This window comes from Monodon monoceros, unplaced genomic scaffold (assembly GCF_005190385.1).
Source record: "Monodon monoceros isolate NGI ecotype Baffin Bay Population unplaced genomic scaffold, NGI_Narwhal_1 Super_Scaffold_8, whole genome shotgun sequence".
Lineage (NCBI taxonomy): Eukaryota > Metazoa > Chordata > Mammalia > Artiodactyla > Monodontidae > Monodon > Monodon monoceros.
In genome coordinates this window covers 9347127-9369212 of record NW_021703785.1, presented here as the reverse complement: position 1 = coordinate 9369212, position 22086 = coordinate 9347127, and the positions used below count along the sequence as shown (strand labels likewise).

The 22086-nt window shown below is 36.6% G+C and overlaps 1 protein-coding gene across 1 annotated transcript in view; it reads left to right on the top strand.

Moving 5' to 3' along the window:
* The window catches only part of ITGBL1 (integrin subunit beta like 1), a 216736-nt gene that overhangs the window by 171981 nt on the left and 22669 nt on the right, over positions 1-22086 (top strand). The window contains exon 8 of the mRNA XM_029210599.1: positions 19953-20069. Within this exon, the coding sequence (XP_029066432.1) occupies positions 19953-20069 (117 nt within the window). The remainder of the gene's footprint in view (positions 1-19952; positions 20070-22086) is intronic.

Sequence of the window (22086 nt, the reverse complement as noted above, 5' to 3'; positions counted from 1 at the left end):
TTATATTAAATATTTACATTTTTACTTGTGTATGTCTGTCTTTTTCAATTAGAGTATAAGACCAATCAATGTAAGTAGGGTCCCTAAATAAACGATTGAAAAAAAACGAAAGCATGAATAGCTGGGTTATCTTTTGAATTAGAAATAGATTTTTAAAAATATTTTAAGATATTGGCTCTGTGGATGATAATATTTCTTATGGGAATTTTATACTTCTGTAGTTATTTTCCTTTTCAGTCAAATGAAGAAATGTCAGATGCTCTGCACCCCTCTGTCATCCCCTCCCCCAGATCATCATCTCTCATTGCTCTAAGAACCTCTCACCTGGTTTCTCCATCATGTGTCTTATGTACTTTGATTCAGGTTTTCTCCATACCGCTGTCAAGGTAATCTTTCCAAAATTCAAACTTGAGTTTCTAATTTTCAAGCTTAATGCATATTAAACCTTTAGGGAAAGTCCTGACTCCCTTCCTCTCCCACATCCACTTAGGCTAACTTTAGACCTCACTCACGTGTTACTTTTTCTAAGAAGCTGCCTGCATCTCCGTGTTCCCGCACCTACTTTTATCACATTCTTAGCATACTGTGCTATAACGTGTAGGTTTCTTTGTCTGCTCTTCCCAGTAAAGTATAAGATGGCTGAGGAGTAGTGAGAGCCAGAATGACAGAGAGAGAGAGGGAGAGAGACAGAGAGAGTGAGAGACTGAGATACACAGTTGGCTGTTTTCCTAAAAATGCATGGCTCTCTTAAGTTCACGGTACCATTGAATCTCAATATTCTCATCAGATCCTCAAATGCCCAAAAGATTTTTCAATAAGGTAAATATAATCGATGCCCCACACCATGGTTTTATATTTTGTCAGATATATACTAATAGCATCAGAAGATGTGCCTTATTTTCTTTCCTTTAAGAAGAAACATTTAGTTTGTTTTCAAAATGAACAAACTGGTTTGCAAATGTGTTTTGTAAGCAGATGATACAAAGTTTTTTCCCCCAGGCCTGATGTTATTAGATACTGTTTGTGTTAGACCCTTCCCCAGTACCTCCCCTTGCGTTTAGACCCTTTCCCAGTACCTCCCCTTGCTTAGAGTAATTGTTACATCATGACCCTTATTTCATTCTGAAAAGCAAGAAATACATTTTATGCAAACTGATAATATTAATTAATTAATTGTGGCATTTGTCCAATCAAGAATAAGTATAACCCAGTGATTTAAACTATACATTTGTGAGTAAGCCAGATACTGAATTGAATCCTGGCTCTACTATTCACCGACTGTGTGACTTCCAGTAAAGTACTTAAACCTTGTAAGTCCGTGGGCCTCATCTGCGAAACAGGGACAAAATCAGGACCTTCTTCCAAGGGGTCATGGTGGAGAAGAAATCAAACAATGGACAGAGAATATTTAGTACAATACCGGGAAATGCGTTGAGTGGTCGTAGTCACACAACTGCCTCAGGGTAGGACTGTTTTCTTGCAGACGTGTAGTCTTAGGACATTGTCGGGAATTCCAACCCCAAGGCCAACCAACGTGTGGAAAATCCAAATTCATTGCCTAAGGACAATGAAGGTCTCAGTGAATGTCTTATCCCCTGTAACTGCTTTGTTATAATTAAATGTATCCACTACTAGATGGGAAGAAATGGGAGAATGGTCAGGAGCACATAGAATGCATGAGAAGGAAATGGACACGCCAAAATTACCACTTTGATGGCATAGAATAGGTGTTTGGTTTATCTTCTCTATTTTCGTATATGGGAGGAGTGGACATATTGCAAAAAGCAGTTGTTAGACGTGCATATTTAAATGTAGCGAAACAAGGTGGTAGATGAGATAAATTTAGTCAAAATAGTGCACTAATAATTCATCCTCAGAAAATGCAGATCCTTGTTGTAGTTCCCTTCCTCTTCCTACATATGTAATTAAAGCACTCATAATGTAGGGAAACCACGGACTTGAGAGCAACCTGGTGTATAATGAAGGAAACATGACAATGTTATTATAACTTTCTCCTCTGCTTCTTAATTAATATTTCTATATCTGTAAACCCAATTTTTGCGTCCCCTTTCTATCATGCTAGTTGCTCAATCATCTCTTTGCCTACGTTTGAAACAAACATCCACTATTATGTCTAAAATTCATTTGCTTCCCTGTTGTTAAGTCAGATGGTCGCAACCTCCCACTATATGCCATGTTCAGGTACATGAGCTGACTGGATGTTGGCAGTTCTTGTTACAGTGGCCATACCTTTTCCCATCAATTGCTGCAGTTGATAATTGGTAGCGCCCTTAAGATAAGCAGTTGGAAACCTTAATATCCAGAGAATATGATGTATATTCACAGCGGAATTTAAGGGCCATCAGTGTCAGTGTAACACCCTACTTTTCAAATTGAACTCATGTTTTGATTTGTTTATAATAATGGGCAATATTTTCCTTTCCTTTGTGGATAACTAACCCTCACCCTTATTGAACATGTTTTGGGGGAATAGTTTAACATTTTTTGCAGCTCCACGTGTACATAATATATTTTCACATCCTCCTTACTTACTTCTAAGATGTAAAATACATCTTAGATATATATTCAGGTTCCTCCTGTGCTCAGATAGTGTTGATTAAGTCGATTAGACTGTATTCCCCGTATTACCTCTGATGGGAAACTAGCCCAGATGCGCAAAGGAAAGTGCCTTGACGTGGCCTTAAACATAATGAAGCTGATGTAGTGTGTGGGGGTTAAAATGTGAGTATGAATATAATTGCTACATTTAGGTTGTATTAAATCAGTGAGCTTTAAAATTATGCTTAGCCCAGTGTACCTTCAGTTTTTAATTCGAGTTGCATAAAAATTCATCATTTGCTTTTTAAATAAATTATTTATTGTTAACATTTCATTTAATTCATTGTTTTAAGCCTTTATCAAACCTGCCACCTCTCTGATGATCTGATGATATACTGATCCTGGTAAACAGCCTAACACATACACCAAATCCATAAACAAATTACACCAAAGGTATAATTTTACTTTCCTCCTCACTTGCCCATCACACATAAAATAAAACTTTTTAAAAAACATCTTATGATACATTCTTATCCCCATTCTGCATGTTACTGTGGGCCCCTTTCTTTCATTTTGATTTGTTTTATTTTGTATTACTCCCCTTACATGTTAGCTAAACCTGCCCAAAGTACAGTAGTAGTTTTCTTTATAGTTACAAAATATGTTGAGGTCAGTTTCCATTCTGTGGAAATTGGAATTCATATTGGAGGGTAACTTTCTCTTCCTTGGGGCCATCAGTCTTCATAGACTCATCTATTTGACTTAGATTTTAGCCTCTCTCCCTCTGTGTTCCATACAACACCTAGAATGCTGTTCACGTGGTTGAATATTAATGATTGTCTCCACAGATTATGAAGCAGAGAACAAATGCTTCTCAACTGAATAATCTGCATTAGTACAACCCTGAGTGAAGGGGGCAAAGGAAAGATTCCCCCCCCCCCGACCTTTCCGTCTCTTCTTATCCCTTGGGTGGCACACATGACAAAGAAGCTCATTTGTAAGAGTTCATGAGAAATTTCAAAAGAATAGTGTAGAAAGATGAAATTCTTCTCCCACAGATGGTCTACTAACTGATTTTTAAGTGACTAAATCAGCATTCTGTCTCTACGCAGAGAGAATGCCCAATAAGTCAAGTTTTAAGTAAATTAATCTACTTGAAATTCTGACAGCAGGAGGAATTCAAGTGTGTGCAGTAGAGGTTTGGGCTGGTACCAGATATATCTGCTCTTTAAAAAATATAATACCATACTTTGGGATTAAGTCCAGCCATAGCTTAGGTCATGGAAAGGGCTACTGGAAGAACGATCTTAATTAAAATGAATCCTTTACAACATGCTCCTAGCTAAAATACTTATAACTTGAGATAAAATTATATTGCCTTGTTTACTCATATATGTAAAAATAGGTGTAGATGAAAGTCTAGAAGGAAATTCATTACAATGTTAACAATAATTGTCCCTGGAGCTGAGTTCAACAGGGGATTTCCTGCCTTATATGTATTATTTTATTTTCATTTACATTTATCATACATTGATTTATAATTATGTATTGCCTTGATAATACTACATTTAAATCAGTTAAATCATAATTTTAAAAGTAAAAGGGACTTTGTGTTTGATATTTAAAAATCTTGATTTGAAACTAGGGAAGTGATTTTTTAAATAGGGGATAATGGGAGAGTACATTTAAAAAATATAGTGAGTGGGAGTCTTAGGTAATGGCATAAAGTTTTAACGATTTGCATAAAAACTGAATACAAGATGCAAATGAGCAGCCTAGATTAAAAACTGTAAAGCAGACTCAACACCATGGAGTATATTTTAGATCAACCAGTATCTGTTTAGATTGATCAGTATCAATCAGTATCAGGCTAGAGTGCTGCCAAGGTTCTGTTTTAAACATCATAGTGATGCCTAATCAAGCCTTCAGCGGTGGTTGTACATGGGGACTGAGGAAGTGGCAGACAGTGCTTCTTAGAGGGGGTGACAATGATCAGTCTTAAAGGAGGAAGTATAGACTCGGGTGGGCTAATTTTCATGTGAGTGTCTATATGTGCACATGTATGTGTGTGCATGAGTGCAGATGCCAGTGTGTTTGGACCTATTGGAAAGGGGAGGGGTAAACAAGGAATAAATGCAACTCAGCCTCAGGGGAGCTTATTTGGATTAAGGTGATCTGCCGTCACTTATCTTAGGGTTTCTCAATAGCAGCACTATTAATATTTTGGGCTGGATAATTCTTTGCTGTGGGGCTGTCCTGTGCTTTGTAGGATGTTTAGCAGTGTTTCTGTTCGTTATTTACTAGATGTCAGCAGCACCTCCAACCCATCATTACAGTCAGAAATATCTCCAGACATTGCCAAATGTCCCCTGGGGGGGCAAAATTTCCCCAGGATGAGACACATTGCTGTATCTGCTTACAAGAAGTGAACTGTTTCTGGGGGAAAGGCTATCATCCAGAGGCTCTGTAATCTTTCCATATGCAATTTCTGACATTCAGTCAGAGAAATAAGAAACAAAACCAAGGAAACAACAACAACCAATAGAAATACATGCATAAATGACCCATTTATTGGGATTATCAGATACAGATATTAGAGTCACTATGGAAAATATATTCAAGAAAAAAGATAGCAAGACAGGCTTCTAGACAATATCAAGTCTTTAGCACAGAGCTAAAATTAATATTGTTTTTGCTGGCTTTCACTCATGGTGGTTTGTTTCCTTGTGTGTACCTATTTGTTGGTCTTCAATTGTAAGCTTATAGATGGTTTATTCTAAACGCTAGAAAATCTTGAAGTGTCAATTCAGGACACCTTTCTTCAGTGAGGATTTGTGTTAGATTCTCCCAGGATATTACTGATCTTGGATCTCTTTAGCCTTCTTTCCAGAGTCCCCAATTTACTCAAGGAGTCTCAAATTCAACTTCTCCACTTTCATTGCTTGAAGTGCTGATGTAGGCTTTTACCCTCAGGGCCTCTTTCATATGGGCTTATGGTAATTGCCCTTGTTCCAGCTCATAGTTTTTTTTTTTTTAATAATTTATTTTATTTATCTATTTTTGGCTGCGTTGGGTCTTCATTGCTGCACGTGGGCTTTCTCTAGTTGCGGTGAGTGGGGGCTACTCTTCATTGTGGTGCACAGGCTTCTCATTGTGGTGGCTTCTCTTGTTGCAGAGCATGGGCTCTAGGCTCGTGGGCTTCAGTAGTTGTGGCTCTTGGGCTCTAGAGCACAGGCTCAGTAGTTGTGGCGCACAGGCTTAGTTGCTCTGCGGCATGTGGGATCTTCCCGGACCAGGGCTCAAACCTGCGTCCCCTGCATTGGCAGGCAGATTCTTAACCACTGTGTCACCAAGGAAGTCCCCAGCTCATAGTTCTTGAAGAATTACATGACTTCCCATAAGCCCAGCAATGGAACAGACACTTTATTTTAGGTCCAATATTTTTTTGTTCTTCATATTGCTGGAAGCTAAAGCCTACATACTATGTACTTCATTGTAATATATCTTTTGTAATACTATTTCAAAAAGTGAAAGTTAATAAAAACTCATATGTAAAATCATATCTCCCCACCAAAAATAAATGAATAAAATTTAAAATTAAGTGGAGGATAAACAAGAAACTTAGATTTGGAAGAGAATAAGTTTAGAATGTTTATTAACTATACTTCCCACACAGCAGTTGTCATTTGCTAGAAGAAAAAAAAAAGGAATATGCAAATTAAAATTCCCAGTGGAATTAATGCAGTTTCTCATTACATAACACATCATGGGCAAGCAATCAATCCTTCGGACTCTCAGGCAATCAGATGTATTTAAGCCAAAGATGTCTCAAGACAAGAGTAATCAGGGTTCCTCCAACACTGCTTTTTGTGTGATGTAGAGTTTATCATTGTTTAAAGCATCTGATCTCATAGGCTTTCTTTGTTTTCTTTTATTACCTCATTTCATTCCCTGAATAGCTTTTGCAGTAGCAATGTTAACTATTATTGCTATAAGTGATTGAATGGCCTATTTCTTTTGATACATCAGGTGAAAGCAGAAGTCATTTCACTGAAGAGCTGATATTGCAATTTCCTGTTCCTTCAAAAAAGACATTGCTTTTCAAGCAAGGGCATAAATGTTTTTGACCATTAGCAATTACATGTGATTTTGTTTTGTTTTGTTTTTATTATTTTATATTCACTCCTTTGATTTTATTGAAGATTTGAATAAGAGAGACACATAAGCACAGATTAACTCATAATATGAAGGGACCCAAAGTAAGATCAGGTTTTATTTCACACAAACTACTATTTCTCCTACATTTCCCTATAGTCAGGGAGATGTGAAGGTTTGCATGAAAGATCTGCATTTCCAATACCTTTATTTTCTGACCTTCTTTTCCGTTGCTAATACAAGCAGATAATCACAGGTATTTGAGAGTTCTTTCTCTTTTAGCACCCTCCTCCTTTCCTCTTTCCCTTAATTGGAGGCATATTTCTCTTTCTTCCTACATCTCTACACTACCATGTGATACTCTTATCAAAATGAAATGTTTCCTCTTATCTGGTAGTGTCCAAGAAACGTAGAGCACCCTCATCGATTTGGTTATCATTCAGTTTTTCTAGGTAACTAAGATTAGCCATGAAGTCTCTATGGTCTCTGCTATGACTAAGTTTTTCATTATCTTGAAATAGTGAAAAAGAAGGTCAAGCAATTTTTCTCATACATCTTGCCCCAGTCTGAACTGTTTCCATGACTTTTAACTACTGTCTTTTTGCCTTTACAGGCAATATTCATTAGGATATACTTTGAGAATATATCTGTATTTCCATCAGTCTGGATCACTTATGACCCTAGTAAGTTCCATTATTTGAATTATGTTTCTGTATTTAACTACTATTACTTTATAGCCAATGGTAGGAAGTGTTGGTCTTAGTTTCTCTAGAAAATGAATTGAAGGGAACCACAAGCAACTTTCTATTCGTGATGGAAGGCCATAATTTAAATATTTAGATATACGTTATATAAATTAGTATGATTTTTATATTTGCATTGCATAGTAACAGTCTTTGAGAAAAATACTGCAAGTAATACCTTGGTAGCTGCTGTTAGAGTCTAACAAATTATACAACTTGACCAGACATATTTGGAACATTTAACTGGAAAACAAGACTGGTAGCTACAATTGATGATTTATGAATCAAATTCTGTGAATACATCTGCGACGCTTTAGAGATCATTTAGTTCAGTAGCTTAGTGTAACAATATGTGAGAAGAGAACAGATAGCAATTTCTGAAAAGCAAAAGTGACTAGTCCAGGCTAGATAGAACCACTTATTGAAAAGTCAGCCTTTCCCCACCGTACTGTGATGTCACCTCTGTCATAAATAAAGTGACCTTATATTGCATGGGTCTTTTCCCAGTGTTTTTATTCTGTTCCATTTGTCTATTTGTCTAATATTTTACCAGCAATACACTCTTAAATGCTATAACTTTATAGCATGTGTTAAAATCTGGTATTGTAATTTCTCTACCCACTTTTCTCTGACGATAATGCTTTGGCTATTTTTGTCCCTCTGCATTTACATACCATTATGTTATCAAAATTATATCTTTTAAAAATTCTTGTCCTTTTTGTTTTTGCTATACAAAATGGAACTAATTTTTTTTAGATTAACCAGTTGTGTCTCATGACCTTGCTGAATTTACTTCTTAATTTTAATACTTATATGTAGGTTTTTTGGATTTTCTACCAACATAATCATGCATACGTGAATAATGACAGTGTTATTTCTTCTTTCTTTATGCATCTTCTTTCTTTCTTTCCTTCTTTCTTTTGCTTTAGAGCGCTTGATAAGAAGTCTGTACAATGTTGTTTAGAAGTGGAGATAGTGGACATTCTTGTCTTGCTCCCAGTCTTGGGGGAACTGTTTTCAATATTTTACTTCCAAATGTGATGTTTGCTGTAGATTTATTTTAGATTACCTTCATCAAAATTAGGAAGTTAGCTTCTATCCCTTTATTCTTTCCTCATGAAGGAGTGTTGAATATTATCAAATATACAGTGTGCATCTATTTAGATTATAATATGTTTTTTTTTCTGTGGATGTGGTGAAATATTTTGATGGATTTTTAAATGGTTAAACCAACCCTCTAATCCTGGACTAAACACATTTGGAAATGATTTTTTGAAAATGTTGGATTTAAAGCTCATGAGAGATATTAATCTGTAACATCCTTTTCCTGTAATGTCCTTGTGTGATTTTGTTGTCAAGGTTATTCTAGCATCATGCAATTTAAGTTCTAGACTGACTTTTACAAAACATTATTTTAATTTTGTAGAGTTTTTTTTTCATTTAGATTTCCCCTATATTTACTTTCATTTTTCACTATTTTCTTTATTTTAATGTTTATGTTCTGGATGGATCATTTTCTTTTTGTGTGAAGAAATGTTTTCTTTAATATTTATTCTGATAAGGCTCTTCTAGTGACAACTTAGTTTTTGTTTGCCTGGAAACGTTCTCATTTTGTAATCAAATTGGTAGGATATTTTTGTTAGGCATAGAATTCTAATTTGGCACTTTCTTTCAGGATTTTAAAGATGTCATTCCATTGCCATGTGATTTAAGCATTTATTTTGGTAATTCAGTTGTCAATCTTCTTGTTTTTTTCCTTTGAAAGTAATACATCTTTTTATCTCTAACTATTTTTAAGATTTTCTCTTTGTCTTTCAGCAATTGACTATGCTGTGTGTCAGCAGTGCTGTGTGGTTTTCTTTTTATTTATTCTCCTTAGGCTTTATGAAGCTTCTTGAATCCATAACTTAAATTCTTTGGGCATACAAAAATTCTTTGTATTAGTTTGCTAGGGCTGCCATAACAAACTACCATGCACTGGGTGGCTTAAACAATGGAGATTTATTTCCTCTGGGCCTGGAGGCTGGAAGTCCAAGACCAAAATGTGAGTAACCTGGATTTATTCTGAGGGTCTCTCTCCTTGGCTTGTAGATAGCCATCTTCTCTTTGTGTCTTCACATGGTCTCCCCTCTGTGTGTATCTGTGTCCTAATCTTCTCTTCTCATAAAATCACTAGGATTGGGGCCCATTCTAATGACCTTACTTTCATCTTAATTACCTCCCTAAAGATCTTATCTCCAAATATAGTCACATACTGAGGTAGTGGAGATTAGGATTTCAACATGTGAATTGGTGGGGGTGGGGGGACACAAACACAATTCAGTCCATTACAGCACTATTGGAAGTGTCTTATCTATGACCTCTTAAAATATTACTTCTGCTTCATCCTGTCTTTTTTTCTGGGTACCCAATTAGATGCTTTGGATATTATTTCATGTCCAGTGTATTTCTTAAGCTTTTTTTATTCTTTTTGTTTTCTATGCTTCAGTCTGGATATTTTCCACTGACCTATCTTCCAGTTTACTAAGCCTCTTTTCTTCTGTGTCTAATTTGCCACTGACTCTCTTTATTCAATTTTTAATTTCAGTAACTGTATTTTTAAATTCAGAATTTCTACTTCATTTTTTATAGGTGATTCTCTGAATAATTTCTCCATTTAGTAAAATAGTTTTTTGAATATATTAATCATAGTTATTTTAAAGTCCATTACTGACAATTCTAGTTTGGTCACCTGTATCATTTTTAGACCTTTTTGTATTGTCTATTTTTCTCTTTCCTTTTTAGTCATTCTGTCTTGTCTATTGATATAACTATTTTTAATTGGGTATAAATATTGTTTAATAAAATTGGTAGAAATTTGTGAATGATGTTATCTTCCATGAAGAGATAATTTACTTTTTGTCTGGCAGACATATACAAAGGCAGATAACCTCAATCCAATCAGGCATTAAAATGATTTCTAAAGTGAAAACCTGGGATGTTTATGTTATGTTTATCAATGCCCTCCTTCTCAAAGGTCCCTGAGTTCCAAGTACTGTCTTTCCAGCCAGATGAAAAAACCAAAAGCTCTGTTTAGTTTATTCATCTTCTAGATGTTGCTTTCTGCTTAATGCTTTATCCTCTTGCCCTAAAAAGTTTCAGTCTTGACAAATGCATGAAGGGGATTATTTGTGTATTGGGTAGAACTCACTACCCTATGGTTCCTTTTTCTCTAGGATCTTGGCCACTTAAATCCAGGCTGCCTTAGGAGGCTTTGACTTATATATTGACGTTTTGCTAGTCAAAAATTATTTCTGAGGCTAGAGACAAAACGGAGATAGGACTTTCAGGTGCCATAGGAGTTTGTTGAAAAATAATGTCAGAATAAAATACCTTTTAAAGAAGTAGCATTACTTAGTACAGAAACCATAAGTTATCTGAAATACATTGTTGGCAGAGCAAAAAAGGAAGTAGACATTCATATTGAGGGAGAAACAGATTAGCTGTGAAAAAATGGTGTATTACTTCCAGTTATATAAAATTATAATATGTGGTTCTATTTGTGGAAGCCTTTTACTCTTCAAGTTATACATTTATTTATTTTTTTCTTAAAGTTTAAACACTGTGCCACAAACAAATATCACAGTGGTACTTAGGAAATCCAAACAGTAATACATAAAAAAATATATTTCTGTTTTTGTGTCTTTAAAGTTACTTATTAAGTAGGTATTCCCAATTTTGAAAATTTTAAAATAGAAAGGTTTAGTTATTTTCTAAGATTATAGAGCATATAAGTGGTTGATATTAAATTCTATCTTAGGTCTTTCTGAATCCAGAGCACAAACTCTTAACTCTTATCAAAGACGGCCTTCTTGGCTTCAGTTCCTTCAGTGATGGAAGCTTACTCCCTACCATGGCAGCACATTCCATAATGGACTACTCTGATGTGTATTATGTTATTTATTACAGTATATTAAACTCTGTTCCCCTGTAACTCTTACCTATTAATCCTGAATATGTTAACTGTGCTATAAAACGACAGAGTTAAAGCAAGTTCACTATAGCCTTAAATTTTAAGTTTATTGAATTTCTGACATTTTTGACTACATGATTTCCAGACTCTGCATATATTTGACATTGCTTTATTGAAAAAAATTGGCTTAAATCCTGAATATGATGTTAAAGGATATTTTCCAAAAGTGAATGTAAAACATGTGGCTAAGTGTATACATAATTATTGATAAGACTTTATTTTTTAAAAAACATTTAGCTGCATAGATAAGTTATGTTTAGAATTTTACTTGCATATTTTTAAAATTTAAAATATTTTTATTTTGAGATACTTTTGATCTTAGAAGACTTAAGAATAGTACAAAGAACTTTTTTTACATGAGCCATTTGAGGATAAGTTGCTCACATGGAGTTACAATAGCTTCAAATTTAAATGTACATATACTCATATATTCTGATATATGTATACATTTACATATATACTCAATGTTCTTTCTAATGTTTTATGATTTGGGAAAACTAATATTGGTAGATTCAGAAATAAAGACTAATTAAAAAATAAGTTATCAGGAGAAAATATTGCTTTATGGTATATTTTTTCTTTATTTTAAAAGATTAGCTTGTTGTTGATGGAAATGTATTATTTATTGTTAGATGGATTTCATTGTTCAATTTGTAAAGTAAATTCTCTGATTATCCCTGATGTGGGAAGAAAGTCCACGCTTGTTTCAAATCAGTTTAATTAGCACTCCTGAAATGTGCGTTAAGGAAGTGATATGTTCACTCACACTTTTGAATGTTTTAAAGTAACAAAACCAGCAAGAATTTAAAAGCGATTAAGGTCTGATTCTGCCTTATCCCTTTTTTTCCCAAATATAGTTTATCTTCAAGAAACTGTCTATAGAAACATTTCTCTGTATCAACTCTTTCACTGGTGAATAGCATTTGTTGTCTCTTTTCTATCTTTGACATTTGTCCCATAGAGTCTTTCATGGTGAATTACAATTGCATGTGTTTATTTATGCCCTATGGAATCAATAATTCAATACCAGGCATAGGCCTGGATGTGATAGGATTTTTGTTTGCAGAATCCCAAAACCTTGTTTCTGAAGCAAGGTACTGCCCACTGTCCCATCAATGGGTTTATCAGCTACAAAGAATGAGATTCTTATTCTAATTTATATTGACTCATTCAGGATGGGCCACATTGATTAATTACTTAAGCTCCACATTTCCAACCTCATTCTTTCTCTGATTTTTTAACCTTGGGTCTATCGCATAGTTCCTGAGTTATATTGGTAAACACGTATGATATTGCTACCTAATTTATAAAATTTTTGTTAGAAATAAATGAATTGAGTAATTTTAGTTATTGTTATAGAAAGTGATCTTAAGGTTGAAATAACGAGATACTCTTACTTAGAGGTCTAATAGACTTCCTCTGTGAAGTTCTGCTCAATACCTTGGAAAACCTTTAGAGAAAAGTGAAGCCTGCTACTCCCATATCCCAGTTTCAATTTTAGACACTCTAAGGGCAAACAACAGAAAACTATATCAGTACAACATTTGCTTAAATGTCTTATTTCCTCACAAAGGTCTGTGATTGATTACTTTAATCCTTGTATACTAAGAAGACACAAACAGAAGGATTGACATTTATCCATGTTTTAAAAAAGTTACGAGCATCTCTTCCTTGGCTAGCAAATGTAATGTCAAAGTGTGGCTTGAATTATAAGAAGTCTCACTGGTCATTTTGAAATGGAAGGTGAAAGTTGCCTCTTCACTTTCAAATGTCTGATGGAAGATTACTTTATTCTCTCACACAAAATATTTGTACTTAGATGAAATGGTACAGAATATTATAGTTCTGAAGTGTTTAATTCTTTCTCATAGAAATTTCAAGGGAACTTTGGATGCATTTGGCAGGAGCTTTTCCTAGTACAATCAGGTTGCTATGGTAAACCTATTATTTTAGGCAAAGGAGGACTGTGTTAGTAAAGTGCTAATCTCTTTTCTGTTTTATGTGAGCCTCTAATTACTCTCCAAATATTGAGCATGTACTGCAAGTGTGGTTTTGCCCTTTTAAAAAGTGGAAGAAAATAAGGTTGTAGAGAGCGTACCTTCTGTTCCCAGGCTAGCAGGTGCATTTGATGATATGGTGTTCTTCTTAAATAATCTCATTCTGGATCAGGAAATACAGTTGGTTTATTTTTTTAGAGAAATAGAATCAGAAAGTAAAGGAACGGATTTTATGTGTTAGTGAAATTCAAGTCTCCCATTATGTTTTTTTAATTATAAAAATAGAAATAATAATATCTGTTATTTATGGACCACTTACTATGTGTCAGGTCCTGTCCTATGTACTTGATATGTATGATAATATTTAGCCTAACCAAAATCTTACGTGATCAGTGTCATTATTATCCCCATCCTGTAGCCGTAATAAATGAGGTTTAACTTAGTCTTCCAAAGAATCACATTTAAGATTGGATGTGCCAGGATTAAAATCCAGATTTATTTAAAATCAGAGCCCATTCTTTTAACTGAATCTTATGTTAAAATTTATTTTCTTTCTTCTTTGCCTGATTAACATTTAACAAACACTTGATAAGACTCATTCCGAATTCACCTTTTCCAGGAACCTTCTGTAACCCTATAGGGTGTGTGTGCTCATGTACTTTACCTGTATTCCCTCTACTATTAAAAGTTTTTAAATGTCTTTCTTAATTTTGTATCTTCAGGATAAACTAGATGAGCTGTAAACTGTGCTTTTTGTTCATGTTCTGACTTAAAGTTTTTCTGTATTTTGTAGAAGTGTCAAATTTGAAATGCTTAAGTAAAATCTGTTTTAATCAGGACTTCTACGTATCTGCTTTACCTCATTACCCTTCTTTGCTAGTGTATAATAGCCTTTAAATACAATTCATAGGGATTGCAGTCCATTATAAAAGTATGTCTTTGGACTAACTTTTTGTATGTCCTTAAAGGTTAAGTTTATTAAAATTTACCTGGAGTGGGCAGACTGTAAATTTCAGTTAAGTTTTGGTTGGATGGTATTGATGATGTTGACTGAATTAATTTCTTTTCAGACAGTTATTTCCATCCTTTTCATCCTGTTCCTGGATTGTCTTTTTAAAAATTACTTGGTTTTTTTGAATATATCTTTCTTTAGATTTTCCTCTCAATTTGTTATATAACAGAGTACTTGCTAGTGCTAGACCTGCAAACTTCCATTATCCTTCATTCTTACTTATCAGAATACTAATTTGATAATCATTTGAGAATCCACAGTTACATCTCCATAACATTAAACTAATCATTGAAATACTACCATTTAGTAAATAAAGGAGAGGAGACTCAATTTCTTCTATTTTTTCTTTCTGAATTTGTTTTTATTTTTTTAAGTGTTTTATTTTCACATCTTTATTGGAGTGTAAATGCTTTACAAAGTTTTGTTAGTTTCTGCTGCACAACAAAGTGAATCAGCTACATGTATACATGTGTCCCCATATCCCCTCCCTCTTGCACCTCCTTCCACCCTCCCTATCCCACCCCTCTAGGTCCTCACAAAGCACCGAGCTGATCTCCCTGTGCTGTGCAGCAGCTTCCCACTAGCCATCCGTTTTACATTTGGTAGTGTACATATGTCACTACTGCTCTCTCACTTCGTGCCAGCTTCCCCTTCCCCCCATGTGCCCTCAAGTCTGTTCTGTACATCTTTGTCTTTATTCATGCCCTGCCACTAGGTTCATCAGTACTGCTTTTCAAAATTCCATATATGCGCGTTAGCATAAGGTATTTGTTTTTCTCTTTCTGACTTACTTCACTCTGTATGACAGATTCTAGGTCCATCCACCTCACTACAAATAACTCAGTTTCGTTCCTTTTTATGGCTGAGTAATATTCCATTGTATATATGTGCCACATCTTCTTTATCCATTCATCTCTCGATGGACATTTAGGATGCTTCCATGTCCTGGCTATTGTAAATAGTGCCACAATGAACATTGTGGTAAATGTATCTTCTTGAATTATGGTTTTCTCTGGGTATATGCCCGGTAGTGGGATTGCTGGGTCATATGGTAGTTCTATTTTTAGTATTTTAAGGAACCTCCATACTGTTCTCCATAGTGGCTGTATCAGTTTACATTCCCACCAACAGTGCAGGAGGGTTCCCTTTTCTCCACACCCCCTCCAGCATTTATTATTTGTAGATTTTTTGATGATGGCCATTCTGACCGGTGTGAGGTGATACCTCATTGTGGTTTTGATTTGCATTTCTCTAATGGTTACTAATGTTGAGCATCTTTTCATTGTATTTGTTGGCCATCTGTATGTCTTCTTTGGAGAAATGTCTATTTAGGTCTTCTGCCCGTTTTTGGATTGGGTTGTTTGTTTTTTTGATATTGAGCTGCATGAGCTGCTTGTATATTTTGGAGATTAATCCTTTGTCAGTTGTTTCGTTTGCAAATATTTTCTCCCATTCTGAGGCTTGTGTTTGCTACTACCTCAACAGAGAACTTTGCTGGCTGCTAACAGGTTACAAATCAGCCTGGACCATAAATAGATCACTATTTATGGTAGGGTTCTGGCATGTATTTATTTAGTATAAAGTGTGCATTCACTGATCTACTAATGGTGTGAACCAAGTACTGTGGGATCAGAGAGAAGGAACAGATCCTCCAGGTGACCAAACAGGGATGGCAAGGAAGGGTTTATAGAGGATTTCAGATTTAAGCTGGCTGTTGAACACTAGGTTGAATTTTATAGAGAAAGTTGTAGAGTGCATGGCAGAGAGAAGAAATGGAGCACAAAAACAAAGTCTCTGAACATGAGTGCACTGTGATTGTTGGGTATAAGCTTAGGAAGGTGAGTTGGATCTTGTGTAGAAAGCCCTGTTGAGAAATTTGATCTCTGCCTTAAAGGTCATGTGGGACCATCACGGGAAGGGGAGTTCCATCATCATAGCTATGTTTTAAGAAAGTAGATTTTATGAAATTTGAAATTGAAAGGAGAAGAATGGTTAATTAAAAGAAGGAAGGCATCAAGTATGTCATCAAGTTTTTTCAACACTCAGTGACAGATTAAATGAATAGCGACCTTCTCCGGGATAAAAGAATCCAGGAAGAGGAGTAAGTTTGTGAATAAAGGTGATGAATTTGCTGTGGAACGTATTTCATTGATATAACTGTGGAAAACACAAATGAAGGTATTCAGGTGATTGGAAATGCCTTTGCATTCCAGGGAGAAACGTCTTATTCTAAATTCAAGTTCTTCCATTAAAGCTCACGCTTTGTGTCAATATTACCAAACTATTTACATGTGATTATTATTTAGTGCATCTGTTCAATAAATATTGGTTTAAACATTATGAGGACACATGAGAAGTGCAGTTAATTCTGATGTTTTTGTGAAGATGAGTGATTAGGAGGGTGCAAGTGTCATGGATTTGGTGGAATTTACTTTGGATCTTAAAGGATGAGTGGAAGTTCACCTGGCAGGTCTATGTCCTGGTAGTGAATGGAGTGAAGTTGTGAACTGAGACAGCAAAATAATGCCCTTTAAAATGTGGACCGCATGAAGAATTTACTCTTCTTTACCTTTCTATGTGTGACAGATTAGCCTTTCTTAATGCTTTGCCATCCCATCAGAATCTTCTGTATCCTAAAAACTAAATTAGAGCTACATACATAAAGTTAATTCAGCTAATATTTGCCTTAACATATTTTTAAAACACCAACAGACACACGGCCTAAAAAATGAATTGCAAAATGGTAAATTATTGTCTGATATTTTAAACAGATGCTTGAATTACAATCTATCAGGAAAAAAAGGTACCTAGGACCATATATTAACACTTTACTATCCAACTGTATAAAAGGCGGGGGGCGGATAAATTGGGAGATTGGGAGAAATAGAAGACCCTATCCAGAATGAAAACAGTGAAATGGAGATATTTAAACACATATGCCAGTAGTTAGTTCATCCTTTTCAAAGAAGCCAATAATACATATTCAGGAAACTTCCTGTATGCCTCAAAATGCTAATAAAATGGTCAGCATAAATACATATGCCCTCAAACTTAAAAAGTGTTGTTTTCTTGGTAACTGGGAGTGGATTACCTGTCAGGAATGATGTGGGTGAAGTTTCCCACATCTGTCCACCATGGACTAGTTAACCATACAGGGCCACACTGCTGACCGTCCTATATTTTGCCTCTCTCCACAATCTGGATCGTTGTTGTCCTTCACACATCTACCTATGAGAGAACCAGTGTGTTTATGCACAGCAGGAGATTAACCGGGGCTCAGAAAATCTGGGTTCTAGGACCAATACTGCTGATGTCTACTTTGCTGGCCTTAAGCACGTCATTTAGCCTCAGCATACTTGAGTTTCCTCATCTATTAAATAAACTGCAGAAAGTCATGGATCCTCCTGACATTTTATAGCAAATAAACACTTGCTGGTATATTTTTTCAGGGAGAGATCTGGGGTCTACCAGTCAGAGTTCTTTCTTTTTTTTTTTTGTGGTACGTGGGCCTCTCACTGTTGTGGCCTCTCCCGTTGCGGAGCACAGGCTCTGGACACGCAGGCCCAGCGGCCATGGCTCACGGGCCCAGCCGCTCCACGGCACGCGGGATCCTCCCGGACCAGGGCACGAACCTGTGTCCCCTGCATCGGCAGGTGGACTCTCAACCACAGCGCCACCAGGGAAGCCCCACCAGTCAGAGTTCTTGATTGCGTACAACAGAAACCAAGGTCATTAACTGGGATGAAAAATCATTTTATTAGAAGAGTTTAGGCTCAGAACACAAGCTTGGACAATCAGCTCACGCAGCACCCCAGCGAAGCAAGGCACTGCCGAGAACCAGCCCCTGCAGCCATCACGTTTAAACTTCAGCCTCTGTGTGCCGAGCTCTACTACCCCTGGATGCTCACTGCTATGCTGTTACACTTGGCATTCTGCCACAGCCCTGTGCCTTGCTTTCACCCTCATGAATCCAAGCCCCGGCCAAGAGCACCTGGCGTGTCTCTGTTCTGTCTGCCGGTCCATAGGAAGAGGGGTATCATTGGGGAAAGAGGAGGGGCTCTGACTCCTGCTGAACTTGGCACTGCCTCCAAGTTGGAGGAGAGATGGGTTGAAGCGTGGCCAGAACAACATTATCTATTGCCATATCTTTCACTGGATTCTCAAATGGATCATAACCCCACCATTTCTGCCACAAAAGATTATGAGTCACTGCATTAGATTATCTTTAATTACAACTCTGAAATTATATGATTCTAAATACTAGTTTTTCTTTCTTCCATCATATCCCAGCTCAGAATTTCTTTAACGAGATACAAATGCAGCAACAGAATGACTAACAACATTGCAGGGTCAGCCCTGAAGTATCTTATGATCATTTCAGTGGGTGTGTAATTATGATGGTTGGGATAATGACAGAGAGTAACAGATGTCTCGGAGTAGTCACTCAGCTGAATTTCTGGCAAACCAGTACCAATTCCTCAGAAAAAAGAAATGTACTTTCTGGTGCTGCATTATGAGTATATTAAGATACAATATGGCTTAATGTTTAGATGCACAAACTTTAAGTGTAATGAGAATGGATATAAATTTTGAATCTGTCCCTTAAGAACTGGTTCACCAGGGAAAGTAACTTGGCCTCAGTATGTCTCCATTTCCTGTTTAGTAAAATGATAGTGATAATGCTAGTCAATGTGTGGTATTATGAAAACAAAATGACAGAATTGAAGGAATTATAGTGTTTGAGGCATAGTTACAGCTCCAGAAATAATAACAAATAACAAAAGACATAAAGATAAAGACTTAACTGTTTATAAACATAAAGATAAATAGTTAAGAAATCCCCAAACTATGAACCAAACTCATTCCAAAACATGTTTATACTTTTCAACTTTAAGTCAAGGATAATAAGATATTTAGGACATGCACTCGGACATGTGTTCCATGTTGAAATGACTTCTATGAACTCAAAAATTGATGCCAAATCATCACTAAAATATCAGTTTGAAATGTACCTATGAACATTTTTTTTCTGATGTGGCAGACAGACCCACACTAAAAATATTTTTTTAAATGACCACATTATGGCACATTATGTCAAAATATATAAAATTGACTCAGTTATGTTAAATGGCCTCATCATAAGTGGAGTATGAAATACCCGGAGAGTTTAATAGTTGGATTATTCTTCAAAAATGAATGAAACAAACAAAAAAATGAATGAAACAGAAAGTGGAAAGTAGAAGATGGGAACGACATGAGCCAGGAGTTGTCACTTCAGCTCCCACCGACCTCCTTGGCATTTGTGCTTGACCTTCAGCTTAACCTTAGGGAGGTAGGAAAAGGTATTTGCTGAGCTATTATCAGCCACAGACTAGAACTGATCCAGGAAGTCTAATAGGATGCTTGCTTCCTTTCAAAGCCTTCCTGATTCTGTGAGCCTCCTACTGAGTGCACTCTGCCTTTGTGTTTTGCAGGTAAGTGTGAGTGTGGCGAATGCACTTGCTACCCACCGGGAGGCAGCAGGGTATATGGCAAGACGTGTGAGTGTGACGATCGCCGCTGCGAAGACTTGGACGGCGTGGTCTGTGGAGGTGAGCAATTCTCACAGCCCTCTGCTCCCTACGTGCAGCCTGCTTCACCTGCCTTTCTTATCCTACTTCTTCTTTTTTTAAAAAAATTCTGTTACAAAGAAGATAAACAAAAAGCAATACACAATTAGACCTAAAAGCAGTATACTGTTAGGTTGGTAAGGACCTTGGACTCTTGATTTAATCCACGTGTATGTATGTGACAGGATAAAGCATGCTATTGATAAAAGATGGTGGAGACTAAACCAAGTCCTCTGAAGACAGTGAAAGGGTTTGCTTCAACCAGTTTACAGTTTTGATTACTGATAAAAACGGATTGGGGAAGTAAGTATCACCTGAGACTTGGAAAATAAAGCAGTAAGACTATATTCCAAGTTAATTACACAATCACAAGAGATACACACTCAGTTTCCATGATGGCTCTGAGACCCCAAAACAAACTTACTGAAGTAATAAACAGTGCAAAGGAAGAATGAGGTAGATGAGGGTTGTCACGAAGCTTAACACAGCAGAAAGGAGAGTCCCAGCAGTAGAACGTTGCCAGTGTCCACCTGAGCTTCATCCAGGGGAGGGAAAGGGGGTCACCAGGGAACTGAAAGGGGGTTCAGTCTTGCAAAGCTCCATATTGTAGAGAGGGTGCGTGCCGATTGCGGTTCCTTCCAGGTTTCCAGGACAATTGAGGTGAACTGGACGTGGAATCACACTAAAAGAATATAACTATATCTCTTTAAGATAATTATCATAATGCAGTTGGGCACTATTATTGGGGGAAAAGCCCGCACATGTACGTACAAGTGATGGAAGGCTGGCACACCACCCATCTCTATCATCTCTCTGACCTCTATGTATATCTATCTAGCTACTCTCTCTCTAACCAACTATAAAACACTTGGAATTTGATCAAAAATATTTTCTTCTTTCCTTTCTCTGTGAGCCAAGGGAAAAGGCCCTTTTTAATAACTGTTGGGCCGGGTGGTTTATCTCTCGCAGTTCCCGTGATAGACATCCTCAGAGATAGTTCCTGCTTTTCTCATTTCACAAATGGAAAAGTGAATGAGGTTTGAGGTGTTAATGTCCCATAACTGAAAAGTGCCAGACTCAGGGTTGGAGCTGTGGAGTTCAGTTCACAGATCTCTCTCTAAACCACAATTTCCCCCAGAGTGATATCCCACTGTTTTGACTTTATGTCAATATTATTTTTAGTTTAGAGTCTCTTTTCACTCGTGTTAGTTATCAGACATATCTAAACAGATTATAGTCGTTTTTATTGTTGTTGTTAATTTCTTGACATTTTACAAACCTGTCATATCTACATACCCAATAATTGACCAGTCCCCCCTTCCCCCAGCGAATCTCTCTTTCTCTCTATCTTTGGGGAGGGAACCAAAGATGAAAGCAAATCTATATATCTGCTTGTTAGAAGAGATCAAATGTTTACTAGGTAAGTGAGAAAGCATCTCACAAAGTGATAATTTTTTAGACTAATTCTTGACTCTGTGTGTCTACACTCTGGATTTGTCCATCTGCCCAGAGTCCTCTGTGTCCCAGAGGGACCTGACCCCCATTAGCCAAACTAGTAAAAGACCAATGTACAAACCAGAACACCAGTTACTTGAAATACAATCAGAAATATAATTGCCCCAGAGACTAGAATTTTTTTTTGTAGAGAAACTCTATGAGAAGTAAGAATCTGAGATAAGGATTTGGATGCAAGTCCTTGGAAAGGGGAAGGAGTTTCTGGTAGGAGAGTGGGAAAGTGTGGCATGGAGGAGGGGCAGCCGATTAAGACTGTGCTGTCAACCCAGTTACTGCTGTGGTCAACTGGAGCTTCATCCCAGCACAGAGGATGGAACTCTAGGAGCCCGAGTAAAACACACAATTCTTATATCATCAGTCATTGGTTGAGGATTACTTCTAGGAGACGTTAACTGCCAGGCCACATCCAGCATGCCTCACAGGTACAGGATCAGAGCAGGCTTCTGCAGTTGGAGAAAACCTCGGGGCAGAGAATCCAGGGCAT